The following is a 19,930-nucleotide window of genomic DNA, read 5'->3' on the forward strand; positions in this document are numbered from 1 at the left end:
TTTCGAAATTCATAACGAACACAGTTATTAAACACTTTGTTTACAATCCAGTTAGTGCTTGTGCTACGAGAAAAGTCTTTTAGAAAGGTTTAACATTTTTCCTCCGTTTTGTTAACTTGCACTGAAATTTAGTCACAAAGTGATCTTCATTTTTCTCCTCAAATTCAAAATAATGAATTTCACTACCCACGATACTTTTTATTACTGTTTTAGCCATTTTGGGGCACTAAAGAATGATACACTAATGAAACTAAACAAAATATCATAACCTCAAGTTAAACCACGTGGCGATACGCAATAACTACCTAATATGGCTACAAATGAATTCTTTAGATTTGAGCGATTTTTAAATAATGATTACATTCTGAAATGGGTTAGATTTTGTGCCGGTAATAGCTAACAAAATTAACTTTACAACTTCTATTCCAGTAACGTCAATTTCTGCTCCGTAATAGATTAGAATATGTACCTAATTATTTGCAAACAAAAACTACTCGTGACTGTATTGGTATAAAGCAGTGGTCGCCAACCTCTTCAATGTGTTGAGCTAATTTGTTAATTTTGAAATAAACAGCGAGCTACCCACACGGAAGCCACGTAACGCAACGTAAATGAAATAATCCAAAGTTAATTTATCATTATATGTATTTATTTTACTATTTAACTGGTAGTACATAATACATAGGTACTAATAATGAACTAATAACAAAATAACTAATATTACTAGTACGTACTTGTTCATAGCTACATTCCTACCTATCAAGCGAAGGTGTTTGAAAAATAAACACAAACTTTTATCCAGCCACAACGGCATGTCACGTATGATTTAAAAATAGTTAATAATAACAACAAAAAAGTAACGCACTATCATGAACATAAACATTGAAAAATAAAAAAGCACGTTCAATGAGAAGCCTGACACTCAGACCCATCGATAATTTTTTTAATGTTTGCAGTATAATTTGATGCAGCCATTCGAATACAATTATCCAAATGATCATCTGTAAGTCGATTGCGATATTTGTTCTTAATAAAGATTCACACAAATAGGTTGAACTGAATAATGCTTTCACTTTCAAGGCAACACGGCATAGAACTGAATATTCGTCTTTACTTACAGTAGGCCAGATACATTCAGTACTTGAGACTGACGATTTTAAGGCTGAATCATTTTGAAACTCAATGACTTTCATTTCTGTTGCAGATATGTCTTCGCCAAAGTTCTGCATAACACAAGTTGCAAACTGTTGGATATCAATTTCCATAAAGGGTGAAACAACAAATTGCGCTACTAAAGCCATTTCATTGAAATCTTTAAAACGATTTTTGAAGTTATTCTTCAGGGTAGAAATTATTTCTACATGAGATTTGTTGTCATAGGGTTCTAATGGATTTTGAGATATTTTTTTCTGAAAGAATAGAAATATGCTTGGCATCGCTGTTAATTAGGTTTTGTTCCCAAAACTCCAGCTTTTTGATAAATGCTTTTATATCAGAAATCATTTCCGCTAGTTCTTTGTCTCTCCGCTGAAGCTGCAAATTAAGTTCGTTTAATTTCTCTGTAATGTCCACGAGAAAACCAAAATCTCTAAGCCAGATTGAATTTTCTAGTTCCGGAGTCGGTTCATCGCGTTGTTTGAAAAATTGAACTATGCCAGATTTAGCACCTGTCCTCTACTTAACCATCGGACTTCAGAGTGAAGGAGTAGGTCCCCGTATTGACAGTCAACTTCATCGGCCAAGGTTCTGAATAATCTTCTTTGTAACGCTTGAGCTCTAATCTTGTTCACAATTTTTACCACCAGTTTCATAACGTTGTTTAGTTTCAGGAAATTTCCACATAATGCTTGCTGATGGATAATGCAGTGGTAACAGAGAAATTGCGGAAAAGTTTCATCTTTACGACATAACGCCACCAGACCCTTATCACAACCCACCATAGCTGGAGCGCCATCGGTTGTCAAGCCTACCATTTTCGATATTGGAATTTTCTCTGAACAAATGATATTTTTTGAATGAGAAAACAACTCATGTCCAGTAGTGTGTCCTTTCAGTGGAATGAACTTCAAAAGATATTTAATCGTAAAATCTCCAAAAACCATCCTGACGAACACGGCCATCTGGGCAGTGTCAACGACTTCTGTTGATTCATCCAGTTGAAGTGAAAAATAAACACAGTTATCTAAGTCAGTTCCTAACTGTAAAAAAATATCATTGCTCATTACTTCTACACGTCTTATCACTGTATTAGCAGAAAGTTGCATAGATTTTATAGCTGAAAATATCTCGTCTTCATTTCTAAAGTTGGCAAATAACAAATCAGCAGCTTCTAAAAACGCCTGTTTTATCATTTCCCCGTCTTCATAAGGTTTCTTTTTTTGTGCAATTATCTGAGACACACGGTACGATGCTTCAGTTGCAGCCTTATTTTTGTCGACTGTTCTTAAAAATATTGATTGTTGTCCAATTAACTGCTTTTTTAACTGTTTCAGTTTCTCCTTTCTAGCGGCAGAATGTAGTGGGAATGATTTTTCAAAATTAGAATGTACAGTTTTATGATTTCTCTCAATATTTCCTTTTTTAGCAACGGAGACCGAAGTATTACATAACAAACACACATGTTCATCTTTAACTTCTGTAAAAAAGTATTGTTCTTCCCATTCCGAATGAAAGTGGCATGTCTTTACCTTCTTACAACTGCTTGTCATAATATTATTTTTGTTGTTCTCTACTAACCCAACCGCCGGACGGCGTTCAATTTTAAACTAAGCGCAATGTCGCCGCGCCGAGCGTATTTATCCCGTTCAAAGCAATCCAGATCGTTTTCGAACACTAACGCGCTGGTCCGGCTGGTCGGTTCTAGCCGATTCTAGCTTGATGGCGTCAGCGGCAGATCTCTCTCCGCAACGTTGCCGCTGTTTATGTTCAATATTATGACAATTAGATTTTTTTGTGGAATTTTCGGAAGCTTCTCTGATTTTTGCAGTTTGTATTTTTTAAATTAAAATCGTTGTGAGAGCTACCATAATTGCCTTCGCGAGCTATAGAGATTGTAAAATCGCTTCCAGGCCAGTATGGCCAGGAATCCAGACCAAAGATAATCTGTTACGTCTTCCTATCGAGGAGAGTCGTTTTACACAACATATGTCGTATGTTATTTCAAAAGTATCCACATGAACATTAGATGTACTTCTTTCTTTCAAAAAATATAATCGTATCATGACCATTATTATACATACAGATTTCTTGAATCAGTTCTCATTTAGAAAATATGTAACATTCTCTCGAAGTAAGGTTCACTTTGAAAGCTAATATTTTTTGTTTCAGATACTTATAAAATGCCGATGTGGAGTGTTTCGCAAATCACCTGAGGAAAAATGCAAAATTCTTCACAGATTTCGCATAGGCACCAACAGGAAAATATCTCTACAGATTTGATTGATTTCCTTTCCAACTATCAAAATGAAAGTGACTGGGGTCCTAGACGGGATCCGCTTCCCATAGTTATTACTATGAGTGTGCTATACGTTACAATTTTTTCAAGTGGTGTAATTGGAAATATCAGTACTTGTATAGTTATTGCAAGAAACAAATCGATGCATACTGCGACGAACTATTACCTGTTCAGTTTAGCAATTTCTGATTTGCTGCTGTTGATTTCTGGACTACCACCTGAAATATATTCTATATGGTCTAAATATCCGTACATTTTTGGGGAAGCCTTCTGTGTGCTACAGGTGAGAAATTGATGTATTTAGAGAAAAAATTGCGAAAGAAAAGTAGCCATATGAAAACTCTAATTTATAAAATCATATTTTTAACCAGAAGTATATAGAACCAATGTGACAAAAATTAACTGAATACAATCATGAAAATGAGCGAATCTGAATTTTATACGAAATCACTATAAGAGTAAGGAGGTTATAATATACAAATTAATATAACAATAATAATTGAGAGGGGTATATTTTCAGGAAAGATGAAATTTTGAGATAGACAAGAGTTTGTTTTTCTACTTCTCCTTATTTATACATAGATGTAAGAATTTTCCAAAGAGAGGAAGGAAGAAATTTATTTCAAAATGAATAACTCTTTACAAGTATGTGTAGATCATGCAGAGAAATAACTTTCGGACACAAACTGAAAGAAAAAGTCCTCTTGAAACGACTACTCTGAACTGAAAGTTACTTATTTGGATGATCTACCCATCTGTTTGAATAGTTCATTCTGAAATTATTTGATTTCTCAATTTCTTCAGAAGATATAAGTAAGAGATTTTAGCCAGTTCTAAGCCTCCCCCCACCACTATGACATAATTAATAACAAGTGGTGTAATTAGGGTGACCCTGAACGATATGTCTGGTGCATAATCAGTTTTGACCTTGAACAGTATGTTTGATGCATAGCTGAAAATGTATTATAGGTACATTTTCTCAGTCTGAGACATTGGAGGTGTGTGTTTGACGTCATAATAATTTTTTGACCTTGAGATGAGCGAGGCGCATACACGGTAATACAAATTATCCTTCATGTGTACTAACTTCAAACTATCTTGTATAAAGTATACGTATCTGAACACCAAAACTATCCTCCAACTAATGAGCAATCTGTAAGGTCATCTAGTCAGTGAATGGCAGTGGAGGGGATTGGGGTGACGACATTGGAATTTGAATACACGGTAAAGACATCCTTCATGAATATGAAGAATAGATTGCATACACAGTAAAGAGTGGGTTCAGCATAATCCTTCATGTGTACTCTGTACAAACTAGTTTGCATACACGCACACCAACACACATCAGCCACCCAAGATCCACCAACTAATACGAGCGGTCACTACACCTTACATCTGTACTCCACGAAGTTCCAGCCCCAAATGAATGGCCGCCGAATGCCCCCTACTAGCGATGTGTGCGCAATTTGTTGCACAGATTGCGGTGGGAGGTGACTCGCTATATATTATATAGGAAATGATTATTTTAATATGGAATAATTGAAAGAAGATATCTGTAGCAGTTAGAAATTGTTTGTGAGTGAGTTATTCAGTGCAGTTAGCAATTGTGTGAGTGTGTTTTTCTGTTGAAAACTGTTCATATTTTCCATTCGATTATTAATCATGTCCGTTTCAAAAGTAGGCTTGCAAAAAATTATTAATGTGATTATACAGGAGGTGGAAGTGTAAAAGCAAAGGGTCTTATCATCATTGCCAATAAATGAAGCATATGAAATAAGTGATATGACATAATTTTCCACTGGGTTTGGTAAATCAATTTCATTTATCTTGAAAAATATGAGTAATAAATTATTCAGAACATGGCTACCCGAATGAATCTCAATGTATACATTGTAGAACACGCTCACTTCATGAATCAAAAGACGATAAAGTCTTATGTGAGTATTATTAATGAGGATGATGAGTTCATGATTGATCAAATTTTTTTTTGCATTTGTTTTCAGTTCAATCATTCAAAGATGTGTATGCAGTATGATAGTAAACACTGAATCAAGGCCGACGATTGTGGATACTAACAATCGAAACGTCATGAAGTAACTTGGCTTGGAATCTTTTGATTTCCAATTTTCATTTCTTGTTAATAATTTTTTTTATTCTCATCTCGTGCTTATAATTCAATTTTTTGATTTTTTGGTTATTGCTTGCATTTTATTTTATTGTAATTTCAGTTTTTTGACTAATATAATTGTTTTTTCCAGCTAATATTTTCAATTATTTACAGATTCTTTCAGGGATTTCAAATCAATTTATATCATATTAGACAATGAACGTCCGAACTGATGAAATGCATCACGAAACATTGTCAACCACCTTCAAAAAACGGCAATGCTGTACAATATTTTGATAGTTTTGGTAATCTCAAACCTCCAATTTTCCACAATTTCACATTTCCACAAAATAAACGAGCCTATTGTGTCACTGTGTACGACACTGGTATTGAACACCTCCCATTCAGTGAAATTATCAAGAAATGGAACTGAACATGTGATTTTGCTGCAGTATTAATCGCAGAGTAAACATAAGAATAGCTATTATAGATAGTCAAGGTTTCATCATCGAGTAACAATTCCATTCTAAGGATGGATTCAATCCTAAGGATTGAAATTCAATGTAGTAACTTTTCATTGCTGTCAAACACAATAGTTTTCTGTTTGAGTAAAGAAGATTGCCGTACCGCCTGTTACTTAAAGAGAAACATTCACGGATTGAGGTATTCCTCTGGCTTTGTGGAATATAAAAAATTGGATGCTATCCTCATGAGAAATATATAAGTTATCTATATTGTTTATGTGCGAGGCCATCAGAAACGTGACTATCTAACTGCGAAATACCACGAGTTGGATATACTTACACGCGTTATGAATTTGGAGGACTAAGTTTCCACATTCGACAATAACAACAACGAAGGTGTCTCACCCTGTATGCATCACATTCATAACCGAACCAAATATAATTGCAGTTTTCTAAACACCGATATTCTATACAAATGGCTTTGTAATATGTTACCAAAATGAAAATATATAATAATTTTTTTTTCTTCTTTTCTAACGTAACCTCATCACCTGATGATGTTGGAAACATTTTGAAATATCTCCATACCGCCAGTGTCGCGTGTTTTCTTTGGTCCACTACCCCATTTTCCACCTGACATTTGACAAATGACATGTACTCAAACACGAAAACGAATAAACGCATGTTACAACCTATTTTCAAATGGCATTACCGAATACTCAGCTTCCCCCATTGCCTAATTTTCAAACGTTAATTCCACAACAAATTTGAAAATAGATACGATTCTCATTGGAATCGCACGTTAAAACGCTACAATCCTGTTAAACTGCATTGTTTTTCAAATGATGTATTTTTGAAGCACCCTGTATACATTGTATACCTCGCTGGCAGCCATGCTTTTTTTTACGTCAAAAGGCTTGTTTTTTTTCTTCAACGCTGCACTGAATTCCTCGCCGCCATGTTTTTTACTTCAATCCGATTTTTCACTCATTATTATACCATTATTGCTATAATTCAACCACGTTACTATCTTTCAACTGAATCTTTCCGATACTTATTCTATCCTGTTATGCATCGATTACGTCGCACACGTCTCTTTTCCACTCACCAACGTAACGACGTCACCTAGGGAGTACGTCAACTCAAACAAATTGCAGATTATCATGAACAACAGAAGCTAGAGAAAAATTTAGAAATCATTGGTTTACCTAAACATGAAAATAAAACTGATTTGGACATAGTAAATCACATTTTTTAAAATATAGACAAAGTGCAAATTCAACATATAAATAGAATAGTTGAAACATAACCCAAAAACATCCTGCGCATGGTCTGAAAATTGTCTTAGATACAGAAGAAACAAAAAGAAATATTTTGTATGCTGCTAAAATGTTTTATAGAACAAACGGAAATTTTGCCACTGAAACTTTAGGAATAATTGGATCTATCAATGTAATTTATATTAATGAAGTAACGACACCAAGAAATAAATACTTATTCGGAAAGTCAAAAGAACTGAAGAAGTATGCCTTCAAATTTTTTTGAAAAAAATACGGTAAGGATCCTTGCCCGACAAACAGAAGATGATAAACCAATTTTGATAAATAATAAAAACACATTCATAATATAATCAGAAAAAAAAATCATGACTAGATCTACTGGCAGATGGACTATTCATATTGATGAATAACTGTTGAATACATTCAAATTAGTCATGAATCAGTACATTCCAGATACAGTTACTAGTGGGGCAGAGGCAGTTGATGAAAGGAAATATTATCAGAGTACTAGTTTTGAAAGTCATAAAATTTCAATTTTTCATTTCAGTTAAACATGTCGATGAAGTCATATTATACCTGAATCAATTTGAAAAGGAATTTGATTTTGAATTGAAGGGAGTGAATAATTTTTGGAAAAGGAAGTTTTTGGCTTTTCACTACTCCATCTTGATACAAAAAAAGGATGAGGAAATCTTCCAAAAAAAGGAAGGAAGTAATCAATTTGAAAATAAGTAACTCTATACATGAATGTATAGATCATGCAAAGAATTAACTTTCAGACACAAACTGGAAGAAAGCCCACCTGAAACAGCTACTTTCATAAAAATATTGAATTATACGAAAGAAAAAAATTCTTTCGAAACAAATACTTTTATATGAAAATTGAATTATACGGAAGATACTTTTCTCTACTCAGTTTGTATTCTGAACATTCGTTATGGAATGAAATCAGATATCATTCACAGGAGTTTTACTTTGAATGAATGATAACAAATTGCACTCACATAGAACACTGTCATCCTCACTGGCAGACATCGATGTTTTGCCGTAAGACAGTTGCCTTACTAGATGGAGTAGAAGAAAGCCAAGAACTTTCTTTATCAAAAATTATTCACTCCTAAAAATATAACCCCTTCAATTCAAATAAGATTCCTTTCGGCTGGGAGTTAATCAAATAGGTGAATGAACGTCATTACAATGTCATCGATGACAAACGTAGATGAAATTTTTCCGTGACATGGAAAAATCGTAATTCATGAATGAATTGTGTGTATTTTCTATAATGTTACCCAGATTGGTACTGAAGAGCCCAAGTGTCTCACGGCGAAACATCGATGTCTATCAGTGAGGATGACAGTGTTCCATGTAAGTGCAATTTGTTACCATTCACTTGAAGTAGAACTCCTGTGAATGATATCTGATTTTATTCCATAACAAATGTTTGGAATATGAACTGAGCAGAGAAAAGTATCTTCTGTATCATTCAGTGTTCATATAAAAGATTTGTTTTTTGTTGTTGCTGTTTCAGGTGGGCTTTCTTCCAGTTTGTGTCTGAAAGTTGCTTTTTTGCATGATCGACACACCCATGTAATGAGTTACTTATTTTCAAATTACTTCCTTCCTTTCTTTGGAAGATTCCCACATTTTTTTGTATCAAGATGGAGTAGTAGAAAGCCAAAAACTTCGTCATGAATAAACTTATATCATCAAATTATTATTATTATCTGATTTGAAAATATTTTTAAGTCAGGTAGGCGAACTGGAAGCAACTGTTTTGGTGGGCAACATAAGGGTAAGGCAATCTGAAACCTGTTGTCTCCTTTCATGGCTCATCTGTTCATAAGCAGATTTGAAATGGAAGCAAGGAAAGAGTTGAATTACTTTTCACGAACCTGGATCTGATACGTGGATGATGTATTTGCCATTTTCGATACGAATATGAAATAAGAAATTGAAAATAACGATGAACTACCATCGTTGGATGTACTAGTTATTGAAAATATTAAAAGTCTAGAGTTTGATTAATATAGAAAGAATACGAGCCACTTTCAGTTATATACCTGACAGCTCTCATCATTGCTCACAATAAAAAATGGCGAAACTACAATTTCTTATTCATAGACTGGTCACATTTCTCTTGAGCAAATAAAAGTATGAGATTGGGGAAAAATGTATTAGGGAGGTGCTGAAAATAACAGGTATCCATCAAACATAGTGGATAAGTTCATTACAAAACAAAAATTCAGGGAGTATCTTCGTAATGCCTCGACTTTTCAAAAATTCATAGTGCTTTCATATGGACCCAAATAAACCAATGAGTTGGTTTGAACACTGAAAAAATTGATTATGCTTTCAAAACTGCACGAAAATTTCAACAAGTCGAGGACCGGACACCAATAACGAGCTGAGTCCTGAAAATAACACTTTGACTTATTCAATTTGCTTTGTTTTCTCAAAAAACTTGAACTGAATTTTATGTTTATTACCTAATGCATGATTCATATCTCTATTGCAAAACAATTTTCAGTTAGCTTTCTATTATAAATCTAAAGTGATATATTCAAAAAAAACGAACATGTTAAATAAGATTCCTTAATCAGATAAAACGAGGTGCCAATTCAAGAAATATCGTTTTTTTACGTTATTTACCAACATCTTTAAGGGACCTAAATATGAAAAAAACGAATAGTTCCAATAAATTCGGCACTTCTCGTTCCCCACAACGGATTCAATATCCCTCGGAGTGTAGGGCAACACCGGTGTCTCGTCAATACCGTAAGAGTGTCGTAGATGGTAATATAGCACTCTTAAGGCCGCGTTATGTCGATGAATACAGGCCGAGACCGCATATGCTGGACATGCTGATAGCAAGTGGCGCCTCGCGGCAGGCCCTGCACCTTGTGTCAGGAACCTCTATACCCATCATGCGACTGCGGTAGACTAAGGTGTTGAAGGCACCATCCTGGCAAGCCATGATGAACCCCTCAGTTTCCGACTTCAGCCCACTTGACTTGAGAAAAGCAAACGTCAGGCGTTTGCCTGACAGTTTGCCTTACAGAAGTAAGGTGATCTCTGCGGCTTTTATCTGAGCTTTTTGCTGAACAGGTTCCAACTCGATGACAGAGTTGTGGTCATCTCGTTCAGTGTCGAAAACTATACCGAGTTCATCAGCTGCTCGGGCAGCTGCTCTAAAGAGCAGAGAAGGGGATCCGAACTCCTGACGACTTTACAGGCTGTATCCAGTACCATTCTGTCATGTAGACACTCCAAACTCAAAAGTCCACGGCCTACCTGTTGTCGGGGGAAGTACAACCGTGGAACGGACGACTTGGGATGAAAACCATTTTTCTGGTCTTCACGTCGAGTTGATACAGCTCCTCCCGAGTCCATTCCACTACTCCAAACGGGTAGAGTAAGATTGGAACGGCAAGCATATCTGTTGCAGCAACTTTGTTCTTCCCCGACAGTTCCGATGACCAGATCTGTCGAAGTTCGTGCTGATACTTGCCTCGGAGAAAGTATACGTCTCTCCGGCATTCAGATGGTGTAGGATACTTCCATCTACGAGCTGCACATCCTCTCCGTAGTCCCCGCATCGTCCTCTCTTGAGATGGACCATTGCACATTTGTCTATCCCGAATTTCATACCGATAGCATGCGTGTACTCTTCCACCACCCTCAAGGACTGATGGAGATCCTTCTCTCCAGAGGCATGAAGTTTAAGATCATCCATATAAAACAGATGGGTGACCTTGAGCCTCCGGTTCCCGGGGGTGCCACAGTTATACCCTCGAGTATTTCTGAGCGCAACGGATAATGGCAATAGTGAGATGCAGAAGAGAAGGGGACTGAGTGAATCACCCTGAAATACACCCCCACTGAAAGTGACCCACCCTGTTTGGACTCTTGTTTGACCAGATGTTATGGTGAAGCGAGTTCGCCAAAGTGGTATCAGTTGTTCAATGCATCTCACTATGTTGTCGGGTACCGTAAGGCATCTGCGCAAATGCAAGATGAGCTCATGCGAAATTGTATCAAATGCCTTACGGTAATCGATCCAGGCCATAGAGAGGTTACGCTTATATTGTATCGAGTCCTACGTTACACATCTATCGATGAGCAGGTTCTCTTTACATCCAGCGACTCCTCTCTTCGACCCTCTCTGCTCATATATCCTTTCGAACACTCGGTCAACTGCGGCGAGTATTCATGTGTATAAGATGCTTGTAAACAACTTATAACACGAATTCAAGCATATTATCGGTCTATAATTCTCAGGAATCGACAAATCTCCGCTTTTGGGTTGAATATTCATAAGAATATAATTGAAGGGTTTAATACTCGTTCTGGAATTGTGGAATTCTCCACTATACCCCGATTCCTATTAAAATGATGTACTCCACAATATCTTCCAAATATCAGGTATTTAACCAGATATCTAGATGATTTCGATAAAGATATTTCGCTGTTGGACTAATGGTCGCGGCGACGAACGTGACTGCCCGTGGCCTGCAAACGGTGCCGCGCGAATGGTCGCTTCGCCCTCCGCTTCGACGTTCGTACCGCCGATCCCCGTGGCCAGGCCGTATGGGTTAAAGAAGGCAAAGATAAAACTTGTTAAGATCCATCGTCACTAGTAGGGAACTGAAATGACTGACTATCTTGCTTCATTACTCCTCCTGCTCTCTCGGCTTTTTTATGGTGTATCAGTAAAGAAGTGTTTGTTTTTCTATCACCAGATTCTGCTGTTAACTCTGCTGATAGTGAATCGCATTTAGAACAAGTATCAGTGCGTGGTCTATGGAAGGAAATTTGCGGGATCTTTTTCTAAATGTTCGGTAATAAAACTTGTATGTGATATTTCCTTCTTCCATAATGACTTTCGTTCCTAGGAAAAGATAATATGTTCGATAATGAGGTTCACATCTGCAGCTAAAGAGTTACTGTTCTGGACCTTATTACTCCGCTTTTCTTTAAAGACAACCTCGCCTTTTTTAGCTTTCACGAGAGTTTCAATTCTGCGTTTTCTTATACCCCAAACGTATATACAAGTATTCCTGCAAACCTGTACAACATCACCCTATCCATCTGGCAATAAAAAACAAATCGTTGCTTGCCGCCTGCTGTCCTTGGTATCATCATACTGACCATGACCCCTTCGTTTAACAGGAATGATGACTATCACAACCATCAAAAAAGAGTTTTGCTTGACATTGTCTTTCAGGGCATAAAAATCGTGAAACAGAACTTTTCTCTGCTTATGCGGGACACAAACACACCAAAACTTACACTTGCAGCTGAACTGAAACAAAACAAGACACAATCTTTATGAAAATTAAACTATCAAGTTCAGCAGAGATGCTTACATATTTGATACAAGCAGAAAACAGTAATAGTGTAAGCAAACTTTGGAAAATATCCAAGTAATCAGCTATTACAAGGGATTGAACCTGAATTCATTTGAAAAAGTTAATAAAATAGTCAGGCACTTACATTGAATATTGAAATTAAGTAAATATTTTGTACATACCTCTTGTTTTGTTTCGATTTCGTCTTCTACCAACACCTTTTTACAGTTCACATAACGTTGCTCTCATTTTCTACGACGCTTCCTTTCATCTCGAATTAATTCTCCCTTTTTTCCGTTTTTTGATCGTATCACTATTTAATTCTATTGTCAATTCTGCCTACACTTTATTCCGTGACTTAAACTCAGCACAACCAACAGGTTTCATTCAAAGATAAGGTTGCAATTCAATGATATTATCTGCTTATCTGCCATAGACAGAGTTAACATTCAACAGGTTACTACTTAACCTTGGTGGCACTTAACCCATTTTAGCCAAACCAGCTGGCCGTCACATACCTCTAATGCCATCTGTTGGGCCTTGTTTGAACAACAATTATTGATCATGGCATTTAGCCCGCTTTTTAGGTTGTTGGTAATGGCACTCAGCTTGCTTTTTCGGGTCTAATTCAATTTTTGTTTTTTTGGCACTCAGCCCGTTATTTATGTGCAGTCTTCTGTTGGGCAGGTCGCAACTCGAAGACAAAGTTATGATCACCTCGATCAGTGTCGAAAACTAAATCGAGTTCACCAGCTGTTCGGGAAACTGCTTTGAAGGGGAACTATGTAGAGATGAGGATCTGAACTCCTGACGACTTCATAGGCTCCATCCAGTAGCACTCTGTCATGTAGACACTACAAACTCAAGAGTCCACGGCCTTCCTGTTGTCAGCGAAAGTTCCATCGTGAAATTGACGATGTGTGATGCAAACTATTATGAGACAATGCGGACTTTCAATTGCCTCTTACTTTCATCGATATAGGATTTTCCGCACTCGCAGGGTATCCGGTAAATACATTTCTTGGAATTGCAGTCCGCATTTGGTGGCCAGGTTTTTGTGAGGCTGCTACTGATAGTGTTTCCGGATCAGAAGCAGATTCTGATGATGTTCTTGGCTCCAATTCTTTTTATTTTCTCTACAAACCTGTGATACAGGGAAATGCAGGAACTGGTTGGTACGGCTTCTCTTCTTTGCAAGGCTCTTCCTTCCGTTAACAGAGTCCAAAAGCATGGTCTACTGAAATCTTACTACTCATATATCTGTTTGAATACTTGGTCAACTGCGGTGAGTATTCGTGTATATAAGATATTCGTAAACAACTTTTAACACAGATGCATGTTTTCGGTTTGTAGTTCTTAGGAATGTTATGAATTATCATCATTGTTTTTATCATCATCATTATCTTTCACAGAAACACGCTACCAAATAGTGGAAAACAGTTGAAATTTGACTTGAACGGAAAAGTGTATGACTAAAAGCTTCGAAAAACAAAAAATATCCATTCTATATAAAAATGAAGAAGTAGTGATCCAAAAAGTCGTATACCTAGAAACTAATGTCTCCTGCAAATATTACATTTTCAATGTAGGGTTTTTCCTTTCTCTTTCATATATCTACACTTCTTCATTCCAATCATAATTCGCCCTGTATAAACACTGAATATTTGTTGCAGGGATTTGCAGCAGAAACATCAGCCAACGCTACTGTTTTAACCATCACAGCGTTCACAATAGAGCGCTACGTAGCCATCTGTCACCCGTTTCTATCGCATACGCTCTCAAAACTCAATCGAGCAATAAAGTACATAATTCTGATATGGATAATCGCGATGTCTCTGGCTATTCCTCAAGCTATGGCATTTGGAATAGTTTGCGAGGAATTGCCGAACGGACGGGTAGTTGATGATCATTGCATTTGCAACATCAAGAGATCTGTGATACCACACGCGTTTGAAATATCTACATTCGTATTTTTTGTTGCTCCTATATCGATGATAACCGTTTTCTACATTTTGATCGGATTGCAATTGCATCGTTCCACTGTGGAACCATCTAGAGGTAACAGTGTTAAGATGAGACAACGCGTTTACAAACCCGTTGTTACTTACGTTAATTCTGCGACTCAGGTATCGATGGTGAACGGTGCAGAAAACGTGTTTCCGAGCATCCTGATACAACATGAAGTCGAAGGAAGAAAAAATTTTTCAAAGACTGCACAATCAACAAAACACGTAGTCAAGATGCTGGGTGAGTGACATTTCACAATGTGCATGTTTGTTTTATATTTTCATATCATCTTGTATTATCAATATCTTCAGAAACTGATGAAATTAAACCATGTCTGATTTTTATGATACCACATGAAATTTATGACAAACATTCCCAGTGGAGAAAAAGAAATAGAAACAATCAGAGATATAAACAAATGATCGTTAATCACATTCACATTTAATTTCCGCCAATTCGTTGACATCAATATATTTTTTCTACTCCCGTACGTGAAATAGTACTTTCACACACCGTTCACGAATCGTAAAATGTAATTTCACGCCCTTGTGCGTGAAATTATTTTTACGCCCTAGGGCGTGAAATAAACCCATAAGAATAACATGGTACATTCAAGTGTTTTTATTACCAGTGCGTGAAATATACTCATGAGAAATACATTGTAGTCTGTCCATAAGACCTAATACATGCATATTTCGCTGATAGGCGGCCTTAGTGCATCTTTTGTTTAAGAGCAGCAATAAATCATAAATAAACTGTCAAAATAGCTTGATCATTATTGTTGTGAGCTCATTGTTGAGAGTTAATTATTAATATTTTAACATTATATTATAATGGATTCTGATCATTCAGATATACGAAGTACCCCGCCGGATGTTATGGATGCAGCCAATGAGGCTAGTAAGACTTTATTATCCCAAAAATCATTGAGCATGTATGAAAATACGTATGAGAAATTCATGGCATGGAGGAAAACAAAGAATATCAATTGATTTTCTGAAAACGTAATATTGGCATATTTGTCAGAATTATCCAAGAACTTTAAGGCAGCAACACTTTGGAGTAATTTCTCAATGCTAAAAAGTACCATTAGCATTAAAAAAACACCATAAATATTGACTATCCTAAGGTACGTGCTTTTTTAAAAAGGAAGAGTGAGGGATACGTTCCAAAAAAATCCAGAGTTTTGGAGAAAGAACAAATACTGAAGTTTATACAAGAAGCTCCTGACGAAAAATTTTTATTGACCAAGGTAAGTTTAATGTCTTACGGTAGTATTAAATAAATAGAAAATAATATCTATAAATAAAATAGATCCTAATAAGTAATAGTTGGCCAAATCAGATATATTATCTAAAACTATGTTAATGTGATATCTAACTATGATCTTCTAAATTATTTCAAATTGGGCGTTGAGAATCGCGTTTTCACACATATATTTGTAAATACGAATGGTTCAGCGGTAGTGCGTCGGCCTCGCGTGCCCAAGGACCTGGGTTCGATTTCTGACAGCCATAATCTTTTTTTAGTTTCTATACAGGCTGATTCACGGTGGATGGCACATTAGACGTTTCTGGTGAACCAGACAACGGATCACTTTGAAAATTTAATGGAGGGCATATTCGGACATTCTCTAGCCAACTGAAATATTTTCGACAATGCGGTGTTGCCGCTTCTATTAGAAAGCAGTAGCAACTTTGATTTTTCAAATGGAACACTCTGTATATAATATTATTTTTGGAATCTCCAACAATTGCCCGACAACTTTTCTTGATATTTCCCTATACCTATCTGTTACTGTTTTCGAAATAAAAATTAATTTCACTATTCACTATTTGACAGTAGCGTTGTGACATTCTCCTAATAATATCGACATTTTCGTCACTTCAGAAGTTGCAAATACCTTCAAAACGATGGAACAAAACTATTCAAACGAAGTTCTTATGAATTTGTTTATTATTTTTGGACAGTGTGACAAAATTATCAGCAGAACATGTAGAAAGTTCAATGAAATGTATCCGAATCTACCGCCAATGAACCTCAAGAAATTTATACGAATTCAGAACAATTTCAATATGTTTGGATAAACTTTAAAAAAGCACCAAGAAATTTGAAATTGGAAATATTGATATGAATAATTATAAAAAAGTAAAACAATCATGTGGAATATTTCAAAATATGTTCGAATCGCTGGCCGTTCACTTCCAAGCACTTTAAAATGCGGGTGTTGACTGCTTTCGTGGTGGCAGATCTGATTTCATTGGGATCCAAATCTTCAAATGTTTGGGCAATCCTTTCTAACAATTCATCTCTCGAACGCACGGGTATTTTGTAAACTTTTTCTTTAAACATTCCCCACAAATAAAAATCTAATGGATTAAGATCGGGTGATCTCACTGGCCAATTCCATGGTCCCAAGCGCCTCATCCACCGATCGTCAAATAGTTTATCCAGTTCTGCGCTCACTTCTCTTGTGCAATGTGCAGGAGCTCCGTCTAGTTGGTACCAACAGTTTCGATAATCTTCGAGTGGCAGATTATCCACGAAACTGTCTACAGTATTCTCCAAAATATTCAGGTAGCTTCTGGATGTTAATGACTCCTCGTATATCACGTACCTCAATTTGTTGTCCATCAACATGCAGAAGACATTAAAACTAAATTTTTCTTGAAATCCGGCTTCTTTTGTGACGTGAGGATTTTCACTGGACCAATAATGACGATTTTTTCTATTGAAAATCCCTTTTCTCGAAAATTTCGATTCATCAGTCCAAATAATTTTATTTAAAAAAAGTGGATCTTCTTGAATGCGTGTCAACAACATTTCACAAAATTCTACTCTCTGTTGAGGATCTTGAGGCTTCATTGCTTGAATTTTGGTGAATTTATAATCATGCATTTTATGTCTTCGCGAAATTCTTTGAACCGATGAATATTTTATACCCAAATCTTCTTCAGCACTTCTTATCGATGACTCGGGAAATGCGTGAAAATATGCTAAGACATTAATCTGGTTGTCTTCGAAAGTTACGGGTCGAGGCAAGTTTCTTGGTGCTTTTAAAGTTGATCCAAATGCATTGAAATTGTTCTGAATTCGTATAAATTTCTTGAGGTTCATTGGCGGTAGATTCGGATACATTTCATTGAACTTACTACATGTTCTGCTGATAATTTTGTCACACTGTCCAAAAATAATAAACAAATTCATAAGAACTTCGTTTGAATAGTTTTGTTCCATCGTTTTGAAGGTATTTGCAACTTCTGAAGTGACGAAAATGTCGATATTATTAGGAGAATGTCACAACGCTACTGTCAAATAGTAATCATGGCCTGCTTACCAAATACCGAATGGAAATACCATTCTGAAGGGACATTTTCACAAATAAATGTTCATAAGTCCGAAACTTGACTAGTTAGGTATAGGTATGATATACATAGAAAGAAAGCAAATTTCAGCAGCTTTCCGAATTTTCAATAATATACAGGGTGTTCCTTTTAAAATAATCAAATTTCAGCAACTTTTTCAAGCAAACGAAAAAACTGTATTTTTTTACCACCCTGTATTGAAGTAACGGAGATTAGGCTGACGTGTGGGAAGTGTCCAAGTATCACCTAACTCCAAACCAAATTTCGATATCATAGTACTTCTTAACTAAAAGATATCGGCATTTTTAGAAGTCATGATTTTCGAAGAAAAAAATTGAAATTAATTTTTATTTCGAAAACGGTAACAGGTAGGTATAGGGAAATATCAAAAAAAGTTGTCAGGCAATTGTTGGAGATTCCAAAAATAATATTATATACAGAGTGTTCCATTTGAAAAATCAAAGTTGCTACTGCTTTCTAATAGAAGCGGCAACACCGCATTGTCGAAAATATTTTAGTTGACTAGAGAATGTCCGAATATGCCCTCCATTAAATTTTCGAAGTGATCCGTTGTCTGGTTCACCAGAAACGTCTAATGTGCCATCCACCGTGAATCAGCCTGTATTGTAATTTCTTTTTCTTTTAGATTATACTAATATTTGGACTTGCTGGAGCTCTTAGAAGAGATGAACTGTATAAACTGAAATTAGATGATATTGAAGATTTAGGTACAATACTCATAGTAAACGTCCATGATACAAAAACCAAAATCTCAAGAAAATTTACCATCACGGAACATCTTGAATTACACCGAAAATAAAGGGCACTCCGTCCGCAAAAATACGCAGAAAAAAAATTATTTATTAATTATCAAGGTGGAAAATGTACCTGCCAGGTCGTTGGTATAAATAAAATTGGTAAAGTTCCTTCGGTAATCGCAAAATACCTAAATTTACCTCATGCTGAACAATATACAGGCCACTGTTTTAGGCGGTCATCCGCCACGTTATTAGTAGAAGCTGGAGGCGATTTGCTTACCTTAAGAAAACATGGAGATTGGAAATCCTCTGCAGAGGCAGAACATTATATAGAAAACTCAATTACTCAGAAAATTGATGTGGCAAATAAAATTTTATCGCCTCAAAATCAAATTTCCTCAGCCCATATTGTCACTACTTCTATCATCTCAACTTCCAAGTCAAGAAACACACTAATAGAAAAATCAAATGCTGCAGGTGTAAGTTTTGGAATGGTCACAGGTTCCAATATTATTATTAATAATCATTATTATTCCACATCAGAATGAAAACCAAAAATAATAATCTCAGTATAAGAATTAATTGTTAATTTTATAATATAGGTACTTACTAATTATTCTGAAATTCAATAAAGCTCTTCAAACTAATGGTGCTTAATTTTCTCTGTATGGTCGTAGAAAAAGTATAGTGTGCAACATGTGCGTGAAGACTTTTTTACACTCGCGTTGTTTGCGACACTCGCCTGAGGGCTCGTGTCGCAAATTCCACGCTTGTGTAAAAAAGTCGATTTCACGCACTTGTTACACAATATACTATTTTCGAATCGAAAAATCACATCTTTTTACTGGTATTGATGATGCAACAGTATATTCATATTGAAAGTTACAACCTCATGATCTAATTCTATGAGTTGATGAAATAGTTAGGTTTTGTTTTAGATAATTAATTACCCGCTGGAATTGATTATTTCCACTTTATGAAAGTGACAGGTTCTGAGAGACAGGTTCTATGATTATCGAAATTAATAGCCGTATTGGGGCTGGCTATCTGAACGGTCTTCGAATAAATATTATAAGCAGTATAACCGCCTCCACTGCATATTTGAGACTAGAAAAATGTTGCCTGAGTCCACTATTTATTGTCAGCT

The 19,930-nt window shown here is 36.0% G+C and overlaps 1 protein-coding gene across 2 annotated transcripts in view; it reads left to right on the plus strand.

The window, feature by feature from the left end:
- LOC111504932 (pyrokinin-1 receptor) overlaps positions 1-19,930 on the plus strand; it is a 443,518-nt gene that overhangs the window by 11,076 nt on the left and 412,512 nt on the right. For both annotated transcript variants that reach the window (XM_074185351.1, XM_074185352.1), the window contains exons 2-3: positions 3,328-3,737; positions 14,327-14,900. In XM_074185351.1, coding sequence (XP_074041452.1) covers positions 3,378-3,737; positions 14,327-14,900 — 934 coding nt within the window. In that variant the 5' untranslated portion in view covers positions 3,328-3,377. The remainder of the gene's footprint in view (positions 1-3,327; positions 3,738-14,326; positions 14,901-19,930) is intronic.

This window comes from Leptinotarsa decemlineata, unplaced genomic scaffold (assembly GCF_025532065.1).
Source record: "Leptinotarsa decemlineata unplaced genomic scaffold, Ldec_3_MD MMD2_tig00026374_RagTag_RagTag, whole genome shotgun sequence".
NCBI lineage: Eukaryota > Metazoa > Arthropoda > Insecta > Coleoptera > Chrysomelidae > Leptinotarsa > Leptinotarsa decemlineata.